At 42.2% G+C, this 20007-nt stretch overlaps 1 protein-coding gene across 6 annotated transcripts in view; it reads left to right on the forward strand.

Moving 5' to 3' along the window:
* FLT1 (fms related receptor tyrosine kinase 1) overlaps positions 1-20007 on the forward strand; it is a 205302-nt gene that overhangs the window by 14545 nt on the left and 170750 nt on the right. For all 6 annotated transcript variants that reach the window (XM_015473753.2, XM_024999786.2, XM_024999785.2 and 3 more), the window contains exons 2-3: positions 18324-18420; positions 19014-19243. In XM_015473753.2, the coding sequence (XP_015329239.1) occupies positions 18324-18420; positions 19014-19243 (327 nt within the window). The remainder of the gene's footprint in view (positions 1-18323; positions 18421-19013; positions 19244-20007) is intronic.

A 20007-nucleotide genomic window follows, 5' to 3' on the forward strand; every position in this document is an offset into this window, starting at 1 on the left:
TTTGGAAGAGTAAGTCCAAACTTGGGAGGGAAAATTTCTTTAAAGAAACATGTTTTCTGACAGTGTCTTGGAACACTATCTCTTCTGCTCTAGTTTCACAAGGGAAAGCACGGACCATATTGAATTGAATTCTCCTGATGTCTGTTTCACCGCCAGTCATCATCTGAGGTCCATGTCAACCTCCAGCGTGAATTTGGCGTGCGTGGAGGACTCTCTTATTTTAGAGCACTTTTAACATACTCACTTAAAATCTGCCCAAGTGACTATCGTCGACTAACCCGTTACATTTTATTTGAAGATGGGAACACGGTTGTATTTATTGTGCTATGTGTTGACTCTTGAGTAAGTGTGTCATTTTGTGATGTGAACTGAATTTTATTGAAATGACTCACTTATGTTAGTGAAGAATTCGTGACTGTCTGTACTCAAAACGTGTCCTTTAAAAACAAAGGGCACCTAGCTTTGAGATGATCTCTTTGTTGACTTAGGTAATCTTGAACACGTGGTGGTGTTCACCTAATCCATTTCTCAGTGACTCATGTCCTAAGGGGCCACTCAGCTCTGAAAGCCCTTCAAGAAGAACGGCTGGTTTCTGCTTCATGTTCACAGCTGTGAATCTTAGCTGGTCAGGCTTCCCAAATAGCACAGAAGACAGTTGATCGGGAACCTTAATTTGTAGGTGCATCAGATCAGATCAGTCGCTCAGTCGTGTCCGACTCTTTGCGACCCCATGAATCGCAGCACGCCAGGCCTCCCTGTCTATCACCAACTCCCGGAGTTCACTCAGACTCACGTCCATCGAGTCAGTGATGCCATCCAGCCATCTCATCCTCTGCCGTTCCCTTCTCCTCCTGCCCCCAATCCTTCCCAGCATCAGAGTCTTTTCCAATGAGTCAACTCTTCTCATGAGGTGGCCAAAGTATTGGAGTTTCAGCTTTAGCATCATTCCTTCCAAAGAAATCCCAGGGCTGATCTCCTTCAGAATGGACTGGTTGGATCTCCTTGCAGTCCAAGGGACTCTCAGGAGTCTTCTCCAACACCACAGTTCAAAAGCATCAATTCTTCGGCGCTCAGCCTTCTTCACAGTCCAACTCTCACATCCATACATGACCACTGGAAAAACCATAGCCTTGACTAGACGAACCTTTGTTGGCAAAGTAATGTCTCTGCTTTTGAATATGCCATCTAGGTTGGTCATAACTTTCCTTCCAAGGAGTAAGCGTCTTTTAATTTCATGGCTGCAGTCACATCAGTGCAGTGTAAACATAAAGGTGATGCTATGATTGCTGCCGTTGTTTTCGCCATCTTGGATAAGAACATTTATGTTGAAAACCATTTCCCCATGGCTCTGGATCATCCATGGTGTAGGCTAGGAAAAGAGATGAGGAGGGACGAGTTAAGTCCTGGCCAAACTGATCCAGGAGGAGAAGCGGGTGGCAGAGGATGAGATGGTTGGATGGCATCACTGATTCAATGGATGTGAGTCTGAGCAGACTCCTGGAGATAGTGAAGGACAGGGAAGCCTGACGTGCTGCAGGCTGTGGAGTCACAGAGTTAGACACGACTGAGCAACTGAACAACAACAAACTGGCCATATCCAGTCATTTTCTTTTATTCCCCTTGTTGAGCGTCCATCCCATGTCTCTTCCATGATTCCAAAACGCACAGTGTGGCCTAGGCATGTCTTCCAGTGAGTGTCCACTTGTGCCTTTCTTTCCGCAGTAGCGAATGAAGTCAAGTAGACCCCAGACTTAAAAAAAAAAAGCCTAAACCAGGGCATTGGGAAGAGACAATAGGGTTCTCTCTTCTCAGCAAAGAGGTCAAGGAAAGCAGAGCTTTAGAAGCAAGAGAATTAAGAGTGGTTGATAAAAGAGAACAATTGTATGCAAAGTAAAGATGGGTTTCAGAGGGTTTGCAGATTGGGAGGAGAGAGACCCTGGTGTTTCCTTCAGCAAATACACACTAATTCTTCTGGTCTTAGCTTCAACATCATTCTTCTGAGAGAGTCCTTCACTCCCAGGACTCGATGCCCTCCCCTGACTCTGGTACACTTCCCTCTAATCATCCACTAAGATAATGTAATTTTACATTTGTAAAAAGCTGTAAGTACAAAATTTTATGCATCCATATATACTTAGTTATCTGTTATCCATCCTAAGTTATAAACCCTTTAAAGAAGTGATCTTGTTCTTATTTTTTATTGTATCCTTCTCTTAGGGTATGTTGCTGTTGTTCAGTCTCTCAGTTGTGTCTGACTCTTTGCAACCCCATGGACAACAGCATGCCAGGCTTCCCTGTCCTTCACTATCTCCCAGAGCTTGCTCAAACTCATGTGCATTGAGTTGGTGATCCCATCCAACCATCTCGTCCTCTGTCATCCCCTTCTTCTCCTGCCTTCGATCTTTCCCAGCATCAGGGTCTTTTCTAGTAAGTCGGCTTTTTGCATCAAGTGGCCAAAGTATTGAAGCTTCAACTTCAGCATTAGTCTTCCCAATGAATATTCAGGGTTAACTTCCTTTAGGATTGACTGGTTTGATCTCCTTGTTGTCCAAGGGACTCTCAAGAGTCTTCTCCAACACCAGTTTATAAGCATCAATTCTTCAGTGCTCAGCCTTCTTTATGGTTCAAATCTCATATCCATACATGACTGCTGGAAAAACCATAACTTTGACTATACAGATCTTTGATGACAAAGTAATGTCTCTGCTTTTTAACTTGCTAGGTTTGCCATAGCTTTTCTTCCAAGGAGCAAGCGTCTTTTAATTTCGTGGCAGCAGTCACTGTCTGCAGTGATTTTGGAGCCCAGGAAAATTAAAGTCTGCCACTGTTTCCATTGTTTCCTCATCCATTTGCCATGAAGTGATGGGACCAGATGCCATGATCTTAGTTTTTTGAATGTTGAATTCTATGAAGATGTATAAGACCTTCTAGAACTAAATTCAAAAAAGATGCCTTTTCATCATAGGGGACTGGAGTGCAAGTAGAATATGTTAGAAATATTCAATGGAAGAATAAACACTGAGGTTGTAGAGCAGAGAGAGCCTCAAGCTGCTGGGGTGAGAGGAAGGGGGTGTTTGGGGATAGAAGTAGGGGGAAAAAACAAGGTTGGCTGACTGTAAAAGGGATGAGAAGAGGACATGAATGAGGGTGATGCATCGCTAGCTTCCTGGAATCGTGGATGGGAGTCTGACCCTTAACTTGCTCAATCAGTTTCATGTCCCAGCCGGTGGTTTCACTTTGTGGGGGCAGCTCCAGTTTTGGGGACCTTACTCCCTCTCTTCAGAGTTCTCCCCCTGGTTTCATGTAACTTCTGCTTCTTGGTTTTGGTCTTGTCCTTCAGAATGAGCTGATTCATAAGTTATTGTAAAGCCTGTTGGCACAGTGGCAAAGAACCCACCTGCCAATGCAGGAGACGCAAGAGATGAGGGTTCAGTCCCTGGGTTGGGAAGATCCCCTGGAGGAGGGCATGGCAACCCGCTCCAGTATTCTTGCCTGGAGAATGTCATGGACAGAGGAGCCTGGTGGGCTCCAGTTCATGAGATTGCAGAGAGCTGGACACACTGAGCACCAACGCATATGCACTTAAAGCCTGTTAGGCCAATGGCCAACGGATGATAGAAATTGGTGTTTGGTTTTATTTTTTTCCTCCATCAGGTGTGTGATATCTTGGATGATCGTAAAGATGCAGATTCTATACCAACTAGTGCAATTGTATGAGTGAAAATGCCCCAGGAATGAAAACCAATTTTCTTCAGGTTTTGGATGCAAATGACTTTAAAATCTTTCATGGATATTTGTAAGGAAGACTCTAATATCCCATATTGGAGTGAAAAGCCTTCAGTCAATTATTTCTTTTAAAATCGAGATACTTCCAGTGGCAGCATACTGCTTTTAATTGGTTCCTTTTCCTTCCAGAAGCTTGGCTATCAGCAAAACTTGTATAACACTAATTCCATCTGAGATAAAGAATTTTTTTGAAGTTTGTAAAATCTTAGGAAGGCCAGCTGTTACCTATACTTACTACGTAAATTGAGTCGTAAGAAAACATAAAAATTAAAGCAAAGCAGAATTGAAAAGAACTGTTCAGTCAATGCACCCATCACATTGTCTACGTAGGATTAATCTTCAAAATATGTGTAATGAAAGGCAATTGTATTCCAAATTGTTTAATTTAGAAGGAAACTGATTTTGACAACAAACACAATGGTCAAGGACAGTGTTTAATGAGCCTTAGAAAGTATGCTAACAGCTCTCCAAACCTCCATTCCCCTGTGATGGATAACTTTATTGCACACTCTTGGCCATTTAAATCTCAAGGGTCAGAGGGTTTGTATATGTTATTGGTAACAAAGACAGAGATCTCTCAACTTTTCTCTTAGTGAATTTATAAAACACCTCCTTTATAGACAGTCCAAAGAACTCCAGAAAAAAATGTGTTTTGTGTAGTTTAGACTTGAGAAACAATCAGAATAAGCTTGAAATTAACATCAGGACTTTATCACACTCAGCCTTCCAATCTCATTTTATTTCTCCCCTGTTTTTATATGAAAAACAAGTGGTGGTGTGTCATTATTTGTAAGAAAGTAGAAAGTCAGTGTATAAAAAGCATGGACCAAACTTTGAGTTAGGGATAACAGCATTTTCTGCTTTTTCAGCTCGAGTTTAAGGTGTACACTTGCCTGCCTTCCTTCATTTTATGATGTAGTTTTTTAAAAATTATTTGGCTGCACCAGGTCTTGGTTGGGGTTCACAGGGTCTTTGTTGTAGCACGTGGGCTCTTTCAGTTACCGCACTCACATTCCTAGTTGTGGGGTGTGAGATCTAGTTCCCTGACCAGGGATCAAGCCCAGGCCCCCTGCACTGGGACACAGAGTCTTAGCCTCTGGGCCACCAGGGAAGTCCGTGTGACACAAAAATGTTAAGGCATCATTTTGGATTTGAAATTAAAACTTCAGCATGGTATATATATTTTTTATAGTTAGTAGCATTCTTGGGCTTCCCTGGTAGCTCAGCTGGTAAAGAATCCACCTGCCATGTGGGAGACTCCGGTTCAGTTCCTGGATTTGGAAGATCCCCTGGAGAAGGGATAGGCTACCGACTCCAGTATTCTTAGACTTCCCCGGTGACTCAGCTGGTAAAGAATCCGCCCGCAATGTGGGAGACCTGGGACCAATCCCCGGGTCGAGAAGATCCCCTAGAAGAGGGCATGACAACCCACTCCAGTATTCTGGCCTGGAGAATCCCCATGGACAGAGGAGCCTGGCAGGCTGCAGTCCATGGAGTCGCAAAGAGTCAGACACGACTGAGTGACTAAGCAGCAGCAGCATTCCGTGATATGTTCTATTTTTTCCAGAAAGACCTGTGTATGAACCTGAGGATTATAGTGTTACATAATAGGTTATACACAGTGGCTCAACTAAAATTTAAAGTTCTAATTCCTGTCCTTAAACTTTAGGCATTCTATGGCAAACTCCTGCATTGAATCAGTAAAACATTTCCCAGATCTTCTCTGTGATGCTTTCCTTTCTAAAGGAACCCAGAGGGATCCATGTAAATAATATGCCCTTGAATTCAGGGACCCTGCGGCCATTGCCTCCATAGATGCCCGGAACTTTGGCTCCAGACAGTAATGCACACAGAGTATTTGGTAAAACGTTTGGTGGTAGGCCAAAGCATAGTCCTAATTCCACATGGAATAGGGAAGACTCTAGATCTTACATTGTGGGTTGCGTGCATATTGTCCCGTGCTCCCAGACTAGTAATCTTTTGTTTAAAAAGAATAATATGGAGGATACCTTTAGCTGGCCTGAAACTTGTAATCCTAAGCCATTCAGAGGTTAGAAGGCTAATATTAGGGCCTTTTATTAAAATGATAGCTATGCCTAATGATGCAACTTGCTCCCTGTGCTCCAGGATCCACCAACTGATGAAAGATAAACAACAACAGGAAAATCTTGGTTGTTTCCAGTAAGCCAAGTATTTGTACATTACATGAATGTTTATTGAATTATGGTCCATATATAATGGAATATTACTCAGCCATAAAGAAGAACACATTTGAGTCAGTTTGAATGAGGTGGATGAACCTAGAGCGTATTGTACACAGTAGAGTAAGTCAGAGAAAAACAAATACCATGTATTAACACGTGCGTATGGAATCTAGAAAGATGGTGCTGATGAACCCCGTTTGCAGGGCAGCAGTGGAGATGCAGTGGAGATGCAGACAGAACAGACTTGTGGACACAGAGGGGAAGGAGAGGGCGGGATGAATGGAGAGAGTAGCATGGAAACATATGCACCGTATGCAAAACAGCCGATGAGAATATGCTGTATGACAGTTCAGACAGATGCTCTCTGACAACCTAGATGGGTGGGATGGGATGGGAGGGAGGTTCAAAAGGCAGAGGACATATGTATACCTATGGCTGATTCATGTTGATGAATGGCAGAAACCAACTCAATATGGTAAAGCAGTTATCCTCCAATTAAAAATTAATACATCAAAAAAAAAAAAAGAAATTGCATCTCTACTGAGCCTTCTGTTTTTCAGGTGTTTATAACCTGAAAATTGATATAGTCTGGCCTGAAATAACTTGTAAATCGACATGAATGATAGCATAATATGACTGGTGCTTGTAAGCACCTTTTGTGAGATGTATCATCGCCAGTTTTCCCACAGTCTCTGAACAGCGACATTGGGTAAGAGCAGAGGCTGCCAGGCTGTCTGCTTTACATGCGTTTCCAGCTGCTGGTAGAGCAACAGCTGTGCTGAGCCCTCCCCCTAAACCTTCCTCTCTGCATGTTCAGGGTGTTAAGAGCGTTGGTTCTGTTCCTCTCCTTCTGTGTAAGCAGAGGAAAGCCCACCATCTTCCCTGAGTGCTTTGCGAGCTGTGTCTTGTGCCCGGTCCACCAGATCTTGACCCTTGCTCCAGGCCTCTCAGATAACTCCCATGACATCGAATGGTAACTGAAAGTGACATCTCGTTAGATAACCCTGGGGAGGCAGTGTGTGGGCTCCCTCGATGAAAGGACATCAGTGTGGGAGAGCATTTCAGGGGAAGAAAGGTAACTCCTCGGCCGGCAGGAGATTTCTCACTGAGCAACCTTCATTAACTCTGATGTCACATGAAAAGGAGCTTGGCCTGGGTACAGGTCACGGGGAGGGTAGACTCCTGATGGTAGGCGGTGACAGGCCCTATGATAAATGAACGCGCCCTGTTAAACCATGACCCTCCGAGAAGCCAGTGTCAAGTAAAAAGCTCAGAGAGGTACCCCCAAAGACGTGCCCCTCGTAAATGCTGACGGTAGGAATGTCCATGTCAGTAGAGGACTTTGGGTAAACGTCTAAAACCACGCAGAATTTTTTTCTTTTCAGTAACGTGTATAGAGTTTAAGGAAAATGAGTAAAGTCCATCAGCTGTGCGTGGATGGAATGAAGACCTTGGCTACCCCAGGGGCTAATACTATGGGGTGCTTTGTGCCTTGGGCTGGAAGGCTATTTATGGGTTTTGTTGACTGACAATTAAAAACCTAAATTGTAAGACAGCTTTAAAACAAATTACTCAAATAAACATCTGTATAAGCTTGTGTCAGTGGTCACTACTGAAACGAAATTATTTTTTTCACTTGTCTTTTTTTACACTTGAATTCAAGACGTATAACCTCAGATACGCAGATGACACCACCCTTATGGCAGAAAGTGAAGAGGAACTAAAAAGCCTCTTGATGAAAGTGAAAGTGGAGAGTGAAAAAGTTGGCTTAAAGCTCAGCATTCAGAAAACAAAGATCATGGCATCCAGTCCCATCACTTCATGGGAAATAGATGGGGAAACAGTGTCAGACTTTATTTTTGGAGGCTCCAAAATCACTGCAGATGGTGGCTGCAGCCATGAAATTAAAAGACGCTTACTCCTTGGAAGAAAAGTTATGACCAACCTAGATAGCATATTCAAAAGCAGAGACGTTACTTTGCCAACAAAGGTCTGTCTAGTCAAGGCTATGGTTTTTCCATTGGTTATGTATGGATGTGAGAGTTGGACTGTGAAGAAAGCTGAGTGCTGAAGAATTGATGCTTTTGAACTGTGGTGTTGGAGAAGACTCTTGAGAGTCCCTTGGACTGCAAGGAGATCCAACCAGTCCATTCTGAAGGAAATCAGCCCTGGGATTTCTTTGGAAGGACTGATGCTAAAGCTGAAACTCCAGTACTTTGGCCACCTCATGCAAAGAGTTGACTCATTGGAAAAGACTCTGATGCTGGGAGGGATTGGGGGCAAGAGGAGAAGGGGATGACAGAGGATGAGATGGCTGGATGGCATCACTGACTGGATGGACGTGAGTCTGAGTGAACTCCAGGAGTTGGTGATGGACAGGGAGGCCTGGCGTGCTGCGATTCATGGGGTCGCAAAGAGTCGGATACGACTGAGCAACTGAACTGAACTGAATGCTATAGAAATGACTCTTAGATTTTCTATTAAGGCATGGAGATCAGATCATTTGTATTTCAAATCTGATGATCTAGGGATAACATTGGGTAGCAGAAACTCTAAAGCAAGAAGCCAGTGATTTCTTTTTTGTGGGTCTCTGTGATAAAATAGTTTCATGTAAAGATGAAAAAGAAAATAATCTCTGGGATTACCAACTTTCTACAAATTAGGTGTATCATTGCTGGAAGCAGCTCCCTAACCCGGAAGATCAATAACACAGTTACTGTAATCTAAAATATCCTGTATTTGTCCATCTAAAAGTCACAGTCTTATCTCTGCCAGGGGTTAGTCAGCAGTGAGTCAGAGCTTTGGCTGTTGCTGAGCACATGTCGGTTTCTGACTCCTGGCATGAAAGGAGTTCTATGTGCCTAAGACTGAAGGTTCAGTAGCTACACACACCATGACCCCTCTCATTTTTACACCAACCTCCCACCGCACCTAACACAAACTTCCCAGAGAGAGACGCGTGTGCATATGCGCAGATGGCTCTGTGTGTGTGCACACACTTTCATAAACATCCTTTCATTTCTTTAGATCCTTCCTTGATTTAAGGCCAGTTGATTTGGGGAGAAAAATAACATTTAAGAAACCAATATTGCTTCTCTCTGTGGGACTCACTTGAGTTATGCTGCTGTTGTACAAATTCCCATGCCATTCCCATTTTGATATAGTCTCTAGGTAGATAGAACAGAAGCCCTCTGGTCTTTCCCCATCATGCTAGAGGTGACAGAAAATGTACTTTATGATGGCCTCCGGTAGTGTGTGTGCCTGTCTGCTACCCCGGTGGTGTAATCTTTAAGAGTCATTCTAACTAGTGTGATCAGTTATAAAGGACTCCTCGTATTATCTGGCAAATACTTTAATAGAGGCAAGACACAGAAATTAAGACCAAGAGTTAACTTTTTTTAATAATTATTAGAGCTCTGTAGGCATTAGCATCTCAAACAAAAGTTTTGGAAGTTTCTGGAAATTTTGGTTCATTTGCAACTGCATTCTTCACCTTTTTCCCACCCCTGCCACCAACCAAAAAGATTCTGAGATTTAGTCTATGAGACTTAAGCTTTTAATAAGCTACATCTTGAGGAAAGAAAGTCTTCTTTTACTATGAATTATGTTTAATTAACCTCATACAACCTTGGTAAAGGCTCGTGATCTTAACATCAAATTTTAGAAACATGATACTTGGGCATTCATATTTAGATAAAGAGGTCATTTATCATGTAGGATTATGTACTATTGAAAACATGGTATGCAGAATCAAAGACAGATGCATCTCATTTGAAATGAACTTGATATACGAAGCTTTGCATTAGAAATCAGTCATTTTACTATAAAAGGAAATACCAGTAGATTTCTTCCAAGAGCTCTAGCGACATAATTTTCTGTGTGACTCAATTTGTTAAAATTACAGTTTAAATAGTTAAAATTCCATATGCAATTTGAAGCAATTTTAAACTAAAGAATTGCAATTTGGGGAAACAATGTGTTTTTTGCTGTATGTTTGTAAATCTTCTAATACATAAGTAATGATGTTACTGAACAAGAAGGAAAATTGTTTTTCTAAAATTAGCCTTCTGAAGCTATAAATTGGAGAAACAAAAGTTCAAAATTTAACACTGATGAGGTTATATGTAGCAAAAAATTTCAGAATAGCGCAATGGTCAGCATAACTCTGATTATTTCAGTCATAAGTTTTTGTTGTTGTTGTTGTTGTCGTTTATTTGCTGTCATGTCTGCCTCTTTGTGACCCCATGAACTGCAGCATGCCAGGCTTCCCTGTCCTTCACTGTCTTCTGGAGTTTGCTTAGATTCGTGTCCACTGAATCAGTGGTGCTAACCATCTCATCCTCTGCTCCTCTCTTCTTTTGCCTTCCGTCTTTCCCAGCATCAGGGTCTTTTCCAGTGAGTCGGGTCTTCACATCAGGTGGCCAAAGTATTGGAGCTTCATCTTCAGCATCAGTCCTTCCAATGAACATTCAGGGTTGATTTCCTTTAGGATTGACTCGTTTGATCTTGCAGTCCAAGAGACTCTCAAGAGTCTTCTCTAGCACCACAGTTATTCCAAAGCAGCTTTAGTGAGATAAAATTCACATACCATAAAACAAACCATTGTAAATTGTAAGTCAGTGATTTTTAATATATTCACAGAGTTGAACAACCATTACCACTATCTAATATTAGAATGTTTTCACCCCAAAAAGAAGTTCCCATATTAGTCACTCCTGTCCCTTTCTCCCCTAGCCCGACACCTGCCTTCTGTCTTTATGGATTTGCCTGTTCTGGACATGTGATGTACATGGAGTCAAACAATATATGGGCATTCATAATGGGCTTCTTTTACTTGGTATAGTGGTTTTGGTTTTTTTTTACTTGGTATAGTGGTTTTGGTTTTTAAACAAGAGGATTGATTTTCTCATGGTTCTGGAAGCTGAAAGTCTAACCTCAAGGTGTCATCAGTTTTGGTTTCTCCTGAGACCTCTCTGCATGCCTTGTAGATGGCCGCCTTCTCACTGCGTCCCCACCAGGCCTTTGCTCTGTGTGAACCAGCTCCGCGTTTTCTAGGGTCATGTATGTTGTAGCATGTCTCTGTACTTTATTTCTTTTATTGCCAAATAAGGTTTCGTTGTATGGATTGACTGCATTTTGTTTATCTATCCATCATTGGGGTTGTTTCCACGTTTTTGGATATTAGAAGTAATGCTGCTATGGACATCTGTTTACAAGTTTTTATGTGGACATATGTTTTTAGTTCTTGGGTAGATACCTAAGAGTGGAATTGCTGGGTCATAGGTTTAACTTATGTTTAACCTTTTAAGGAACTGCTGTCTGTTTTCCAACATGATTGCATCACTTTATAATTCTACCAGCAATATACAAGGGCTCTTATTCCTCCATATCTTGATCAACACTTCTTACTATTTTTTTTTTCTAATTGAAGCATCCAAGTGGGTGTGAAATTGGTACTTCACTGTGGTTTTGATTTGCATTTTCCTCATGGATTCCAGCATCTTTTCATCTGCTAACTGGCACATGACATGTCTATTCAGATCCTTAATCTATTTTTAAAATGGGTTATTTGTTTTTCCAGAGGTTATGTTTTAAAATGTGGTTTCTAACTTGTACATTGCTATTAATTACTGTGGATATAAAAATCACTGGCTTTTTAGGCCGGAAGAGGCTGTCAGAATCGTAACTCCAGCCTCCTCTGTGAGCTGATGAAGAATCTGAGGCTTAAGGTGACTTGCTCTTGGCCGCAACAGAGCTAGCTAGTAGTAGAGCTGGGGGGATTCATGTTCTCAATCAAAAATGGAAAAACATAGCTGTTTCATGATTCCTGTTTGAAAAAGGCCCCTTTCTTACAGAGAACAACCCTTTGATTTCAGTATAGTAGGGGTAAGGGGGTGTCTGGAAGGAAGAGGGGCTAAAGAGCTTGTCTAGAAGTTGCATTTAACCCATCAGAGCACTGTTATTACTTAGATAAATAAAAAGAGTGGTGTTCTACAGATACTTTTTGGCCACTTTTTATGTAAGAACCGTCTCCCAGTCTTAACAGTGATGGGCAAGGCTGTCTGGTTCATGATGACCCGAGGTCGCTGTTCCCTCTTTCAGTGTCCATCATGGTAGCTTTGAAGAGTTTTGAAGAAAGAGTCTCCGTCATCTGGGCTTTGATTTGGTTGCAAAATAAAGCCTTTTTATTTACTTGAAATTTTATTCACTCTTCCCACTGAGATCAAAGAAAGCATCCCGTCTTGCCAGTGAAGTACAGGTGGGAAAGAGGCAGCATCCTAGGACCGTCCATGCATGGGCTTCCTCCCAGAGGTCATCGTGTGGGGAACGAAGGGGTGTTCGTTTAAGGGCCATAAAGGTCTCTTCTCTTTCTGTCTACCCAATAACACAGAACAGACGAACAATGAGGGAAACTATTCAAACAAGGACAATACAAAGTGTCAGTGGTCACATAAGAGCATATATACGTATCAGCTTTTTAATGCTATTTGCCCACTCTGCTTGACCTTACTAGTTTTTCCTGATAATGAAGCCTGTGACAAAAGTCCATTTCCACAGTCTGCATTTAGTTTGTTTTTGTTTTGATTTTTTTTTTTTTTTGGATTCCACATATGAGATCATACCATATTTGTCTTTCTCTGACTTATTTCATTTAGCGTAATGGCCTCAAGGTCCATCCGCATGGAATCAAATGACAAGATTGCATTCTTTTTATGGCTGAGTAGTATTCCAAAGAGTATATAGACCCATCCATCTTCTTTTTTCATCCATCAGTGGATGCTCAGGTTGCTTCCATGCCTTGGCTATTATAAATAATGCTGCAGTTAACATGTGAATGCATGTCTTTCTGTGTTTTCATTTCCTTCAGATAAATATTTAGAAGTGGAATTGCTGGACCATATGATAGCTCGCACCCCACTCCAGTACTCTTGCCTGGAAAATCCCATGGACGGAGGAGCCTGATAGGCTGCAGTCCATGGGGTCGCTAAGAGTCGGACATGACTGAGCGACTTCACTTTCATTTTTCACTTCCATGCATTGAAGAAGGAAATGGCAACCCACTCCAGTGTTCTTGCCTGGAGAATCCCAGGGAGGGGGAAGCCTTGTGGGCTGCTGTCTCTGGGGTCGCACAGAGTCCGACATGACTGAAGCGACTTAGCAGCAGCAGCAGCAGCATGAGAGTTCTATTTTTAACTTTTTGAGAAAAATTCTTTCTGTTCTCTGTAGTGGCTGCACAGTTTACATTCCCATCAACAGTGCACAAGGGTTCCCTTTTCTCCACCCTCTCCGCAATTCTTACTATTTCGTGTCCTTTTGATAATAGTCATTCTGTGTGTGAGGTGAGATCTCACTGTGGTTTTGATTTGCATTTCCCTGATGATCCATGATGTTGAGCATCTTTGTGTGTTGATCATATGTCTTTGGGGAAAATATTCAGATCCTCTGCAATGGCACCCCACTCTAGTACTCTTGCCTGGAAAATCCCACGGACAGAGGAGCCTGGTAGGCTGCAGTCCATGGGGTCACTAAGAGTCGGACACAACTGAGCGACTTCACTTTCCCTTTTCACTTTCATGCATTGGAGAAGGGAATGGCAACCCACTCCATTGTTCTTGCCTGGAGAATCCCAGGAACGGGGGAGCCTGGTGGGCTGCCGTCTTTGGGGTCGCACAGAGTCAGACATGACTAAAGTGACTTAGCAGCAGCAGCAGCTGCCCATTTGTAAAATTGGTTTGGTTTTCTCCTATTGAGTTGTGTGTGGGTTTTTTAAATATACATTTTGGATATTAACCCCTTAGCAGATATATGATTTGCAAATGTTTTCCCCCAGTCAGCAGAGTGCCTTTTCATGTTGTTGACTGCATTTTTTGTTTGAGTTTTCTGTTTGGTTTTATTTATATAGTTATTTTCCTGATATAAGGAGATCCCTCGGACCCCCATGATTCTACTGTCGTTAACTTTGATGAAAACAATAGTTCACAGACCACCTAGTTCTCTGAGGGGACAATAACTTTTAAACCAGGCTTCTAGGCTACCTTGGCAAACAGTGAAAAGTCCTGATCCCCATCTGAGCCTCACAGTGGGGGACCATTGTAAAGTCATAGCACTCCACCCTTTGAAATGAAGTATCCTGTCGATTTATTTCTAAATGAACAATGTGACTCTGACCTACTCATGAGCAGAGCAAACAGAGTCGTCCTTGGTGGGAAGATGTGGGATCTTGGAATATATGCATATTCACGTCCTTATACACATCACGATCGAGTTGGGAAAAATGTCTGACGTGCCAGAGATACTCAGAAAACATTAGTTAAATATTTCATTACACAAGTAGGTGTAAGGGCATTAAACTGCTTCAAAGAAATGTTTTAAAGCCTATTGAAATTTCAGAACAGTTGAGGAATAAGTGTCTCACTTTTCCCTTGTCGGTTTCCCTTTTGAACTGTAGTTTTGGCATCTCTGTTCATCTTTATGAGATTCTAGTTTCCTATTAACTGAAGAATGTGATGTCCCAAAGTGTCCAGTTACTTCAGAATACCATTTCCTTATACCTCTCCTTTCCTTTCAATCACCTACTTTTTTCTAGCTTCCTCGTTCCAAGTACAAAATTCATTATGTCGGTGGAAACAAATTCTATAGCAAAATATTTCTATCAACATTTCTCTCCCCCCAAACTTTCCCCTAATGCTGTTTTTCTCTCAGTGTCTTAGCTAATCACTCAGGTTGGTTGTTTTGTGTTGTTTTTTGGTTGGAGGCTGAAGTGGGAGAAGCAGAGAGGGACGTGCAGAGGGCATATTTTTTAAGGGATCTTCTCTGCGTGATGCTTCTCTCTGCTGGAATTTGGGTGGTTCTTTAAGGCTTACGGCTCTCTCTGACGAGGGTCAGGAGTGCTGGTGTTCTAGGCGCTCACAGAGCAAAGAGTCACACAATTTGGAAACCAAAATAGCAACTGAAAAAAAAGGAAGGCTCACCTCCTGCCAGGAGAAGGAAGGCATCTTCCCCTTGGCTGCTCCTGGATGGGAAAGCTTACTATGTGCACACAAACCACAGAGACACCTACCACTTATTGCCCAGAATTTTCCACAGGAAGCTTGGGTGGACCTGCTACAACCCACGAACAATTGCTCAATGAAACCCTCAACATTCCATGCCCTGGCCTGGGTGTTTTTCAGGGCAGGCATTATCAGTTGCTGGCTGTGGCTTTAGAAAGACCTAGTGTTCTTCTGGGTCACGGATTTTGAGCTACTTGTTGCCTCAGGAAACTCAAAGGTGAGGAAAGGACAAAATTTTTCTTTAGGTACCTGAATCCGTTGGCCTGTTCTGTGAGGTTATTTAATAGACCAATTGGATCTCAATGGTACAGTCATTTGAACTTAAGTCTAGTCAATGGCACCCCACTCCAGTACTCTTGCCTGGAAGATCCCACGGACGGAGGAGCCTTGTAGGCTGCAGTCCATGGGGTCGCTGAGTCAGACACGACTGAGTGACTTGACTTTCCCTTTTCACTTTCATGCATTGGAGAAGGAAATGGCAACCCACTCCAGTATTCTTGCCTGGAGAATCCCAGGGACAGAGGAGCCTAGTGGGCTGCCGTCTGTGGGGTCGCACAGAGTCAGACACGACTGAAGTGACTTAGCAGCAGCAGTAGCAGCTAGTCAGTACTGAACCATTTGTTCCCGTTGTAATTCAATACCAGGGCCTGTTGTATATAAAAGTGACTTTGGGGACTTCTGTAGAGGTCCAGTAGTTAAGACTTCGCCTTCCAATGCAGGGGGTACAGGTTCAATCCCTGGTCAGGGAGCTAAGATTCCACATGCCTCTATGCCAAAAAACCAAAACACAAAATAGAAGCAATATTGTAACAAATAAAGACTGAAAAATGGTCCACACCAAAAAATAATCTTTTTTTAAAAAGTGACTTTAAAAATATTTAATAAAGCAGCAACACCAGGAAAGCAGATAATGTTAACATCTTTGTTGGAGTTACATACCCAGCAAAACATTCTCTGATGGGAGTGGGGCAGGGGCGTGATTCTGCCAGGTATCAGTGACAAGGGTGTCTATCTGTCACATGCCAGGCAGCATGCCTGCCACTCAGGTGACAGAGAACCAAGTCCCCAGGCTGTGCCTGGCAGCTTTCCGATTCACTCGTGAGGATACCAAGAAACGGCCTGCTCAGGACTGCCGAGGGCGTGCCTTCAGGACATGGCGACGTGAGGCTTCCCGTGCAGGTGTGCCGCCGAGTCTCGTTTTCTTTGCACTCTTAGAACCTGAGAGCAACACTAGGGAGCGTTGCTAGAGTTCCCCGTGGAACCTGACGTGTGCAGGTCTGTGGTCCAAGATCCCATTTTCTGCTTTGGAGTCCACTTCAGAAGCCTTTTTTTTTTTGCATTATTTATTTTATTGTTTTGATTTATTTTTTAGTTGGAGGAAAATTGCTTTACAATGTTGTGTTGGTTTCTGTCATACAACATTGCACATCAGCCATAATTGTACATATATCACCTCCTGCCTGAGCCTCCCTCGCCTCCCCCATCCCACCCCTTTAGGTCATCACAGAGCTCCAAGCTGAGCTCCCTGTGTTTTAGAGCTGGAAACTGATTTTTATGTGAAAATATTCCCTAAGATCAGCTCCACATATGTAACTTGGCTCCCTCTGAGTTTATCTTTTCTCCTTCCCCCGACCATTTTTTTAAAATTAATTTTTTTGAAGTAAAGTGACTTTACAGTGTTGTTTTGGTTTCTACTGCACAGCAAAGTGAATCGGTTCTGTGTATACATATATCCCTTCTTTTCTGGATTTCCTTCCCATCTAAGTCACCACAGAGCACTGAGTAGAGTTCCCTGTGCTATACAGCAGGACCTTATTAGTTTATCTATTTTACACACAGCATCAATAGTGTATATTTGTTAGTCTCAATCTCCCAATTCGTTCGTCACCTTCCTTTCCCCCTCTTGGTGTCCATATGTATGTTCTCTACATCTGTATCTCTATTTCCATTTTGCAAATAAGATCATCTATACCATTTTTCTAGATTCTACCTACCCTCCCCCAACCTTTATCCCTGCTAATCCTGAGCCCCAAACTCCTGCTTTTACCAGGAAAAAGCTGGTAAAAAAAAAAGGGCGAAGAGGAGGGAGAGAATAGGGGAGGAGGAGAGAGCTCTTGATTGAGGTGTCTCCTGATAAATCAACAAGAGCTTCAGCAGAATTTCAACTTCTATGGCACCAGTGGCTCAAAGAATCCTGGCTCTGGGGATGGCGGAAACAGACAGAGACCCAGAGTCATCCAGTCCAGTCTCCTGCCTTTCAGATAAGAGAACTGAGATCTGGAGAGAAGTGACTTGGCCAGGGTCTCACAGCAGATCCCATGGATGGATATTGTGTTGTATAGAGATGTTGTGTTGTAAAGGGACATCATGTTGTGAAGGGATATTGTGTTGTATGGGGATACCGTGTTGTATGGAGATGTTGACTTCAATGCACTTTTTCATAGCTGATCTCATAGTCTCACAACGATTCCCACAAAATATACTTGTCAAGTGTCACGTAGGAATGGACAGTTCCCTCTTCTCTGTTCCACTAAAGAGGAAACTTGGAGATTATGTAAGATAAACAAAGTGGCTTCTAAAACTAATTTTGATTCTATAATTAGTTTTCCACATGAGGAAACCGGTTCAGAAAGAGAAATGACTTGCCCAAAATACCATGACTCAATTAATGAGTGAACTATGTCTAGAATCCAGGAAAAGTATTCAGAAAAAAGATCAGACAGGCCTGTATAACCAAATGACTCATGTTGGTTCAATATTAGAAATATACTTTGGATGACATTGATATTTAATCCTGAATATTTTAATAAGTTACGATATAGTCTTAATATGGTTGTTTTTTGAACCATAAATTGAACTTATTAATGTTCTAAGTTAATGGGATTTTGAATATTTTTAGGTCATTTGGCATAGTAGGATATATAATACTTGTTAGCAAGTCTTAGATTACAAAAATTTTGTGAAATAAAATATATTTGTATTAGATGTACTTTTTTGCATATGGAATTTATAGCTTTCCATAAAAGGAATTTAAAGGAATTAACTTAAAAGAGAAAAAAGAAAAAGACGAGAGGGCAATTTTCAAAAAACACATTTCAAGGGACTTCCCTGGTGGGCCAGTGGCTAAGACTTCATGATGTAAATTTAGGAGACCTGGGTTCAGTCCCTTGTCAGGGAACTAGATCCCACAAGTTGAAACTCTAGAGTTCACAACTAAGACCTGGAACAGTCAAATGTTTTTTTGAAAAATAAATAATACACTTCAACTTTTATTTTCCAGGATCTAGTTCAGGTTCAATATTAAGACATCCTGAACTGAGTTTAAAAGGCACCCGGCACGTGATGCAAGCTGGCCAGACGCTGAATCTCAAATGCAGGTGAGTGACTGTATTGGTTTGGGGACCATCTGCTTGTCCTTCCTAAGGCAAAACCCTTCCCCAGAGAGCAGACAGGTAGATGGCCATCTGCCGAGTGCAAACCACATGCATCCAGCCTCCCACGGAGGGCGATTCATTCGTCTACGGGAGAGATGAATTACTCACTCACAAGGAATCAGAGGAAGGGATGCCCTGAACATTTTGAGTTGTTTAAAAGTTTTTCTAAATGTGTTACTCTTCTGTAAAGCAGATGACTGGACTTAGACCTCTCTCTCTATATATATATATATATATATAGTATTTATATAAAAATCAGATGTCTCCAACTCTTTGTGATCCCATGGACTGTAGCCCACCAGCCTCCTCTGTCCATGAGATTCTCCAGGCAAGAATACTGGAGTGGGTTTTCCTTCGCCAGGGGATCTTCCCGATCCAGGGATTGAACCCAGGTCTCCTGCATTGCAGGCGGATTCTTTTACCGTCTGAGCCGCTAGGGAAGCCCAAGACCTCAGGATAGTGCTTTGTAATGAAATGAATGCTTTGGCACTGGCCCTAACCCTGACGGTGTTTTGTTTTCTCCTCTATGATTGCAGAGGAGGAGCTGCCCATGCCTGGTATCTGCCTGAAGCTGTGAACAGGGAAAACCAAAGCGGGAAGCTTAACATCACTAAGTCTGCCTGTGGAAAGAACCTCAAGAAATTCTGCAGCACTTTGACCTTGAACGCGGCTCAGGCCAACCACACTGGCTTCTATAGCTGCAGATATCTCTCTGCACCTGCTTCCAAGAACAAAGCAGAATCTACCATCTACATATTTATTAATGGTAAGAGCTTCATTTTCCACATTGTCTTTTCTGTAGCTGTGCAGCAGGTCATCAATCCACCTGGTCCATAGAAAGGGCGCTTTTCTCATGAGTATGAATGAAATGGGCCAGGAAGGAGCTTCTACCTAGCTGTCAAAACTTGTGGAGTGCATTTTAATATGTTTCTTGAGTGTCAGTTTCAACCAGAATTTTCAAGGACCAGTTGGTCAACTGCATGCTCCCTGACGAGAGTGACTCTTGTCTGTTTTGTTCACCACTGTATCTGTGTCTCCTAGAATACTGTCTGGCACATCACGGTATGAATAAGTGAATGGCAAGATTTTAGTTCTATTTCTTAATTGAGAAGCCCAAAGTAGAATACAAGATATTTTGTCCTTTCACACAACTGTGTTCTCTGATATGCTAGCAACTTGTAAAACATTGTTCTTTACTAAATTCGTAAGTATAGTGTTGCTAATGTTGCTTGAAGGTTACAAAATTAATTCCATTCATGATACAGTATTATTTCACGTTCACAAACGAGTATTGTAATGATATAAGAGCTGGCACATGTCACTGCAAAGGGCAAAAGACAAAACTGAATCATTTTCTGGTTATGATTTTTGTAGTATTTTTTTAAGCTTGTCCCTCCTTGGCGAATGAAGAAATGAAACAATGTTCAGAGGGAAGAAATGTAAAATCCTCAAAGAAATATAAAGTGACAGGAGAAATGGATCCCTGGAAAGAATCAGGAAGATGACTTGTCCCTTTGTTCTTCCTTGTTT

This window comes from Bos taurus, chromosome 12 (assembly GCF_002263795.3).
Source record: "Bos taurus isolate L1 Dominette 01449 registration number 42190680 breed Hereford chromosome 12, ARS-UCD2.0, whole genome shotgun sequence".
In the NCBI taxonomy this organism is placed as follows: domain Eukaryota; kingdom Metazoa; phylum Chordata; class Mammalia; order Artiodactyla; family Bovidae; genus Bos; species Bos taurus.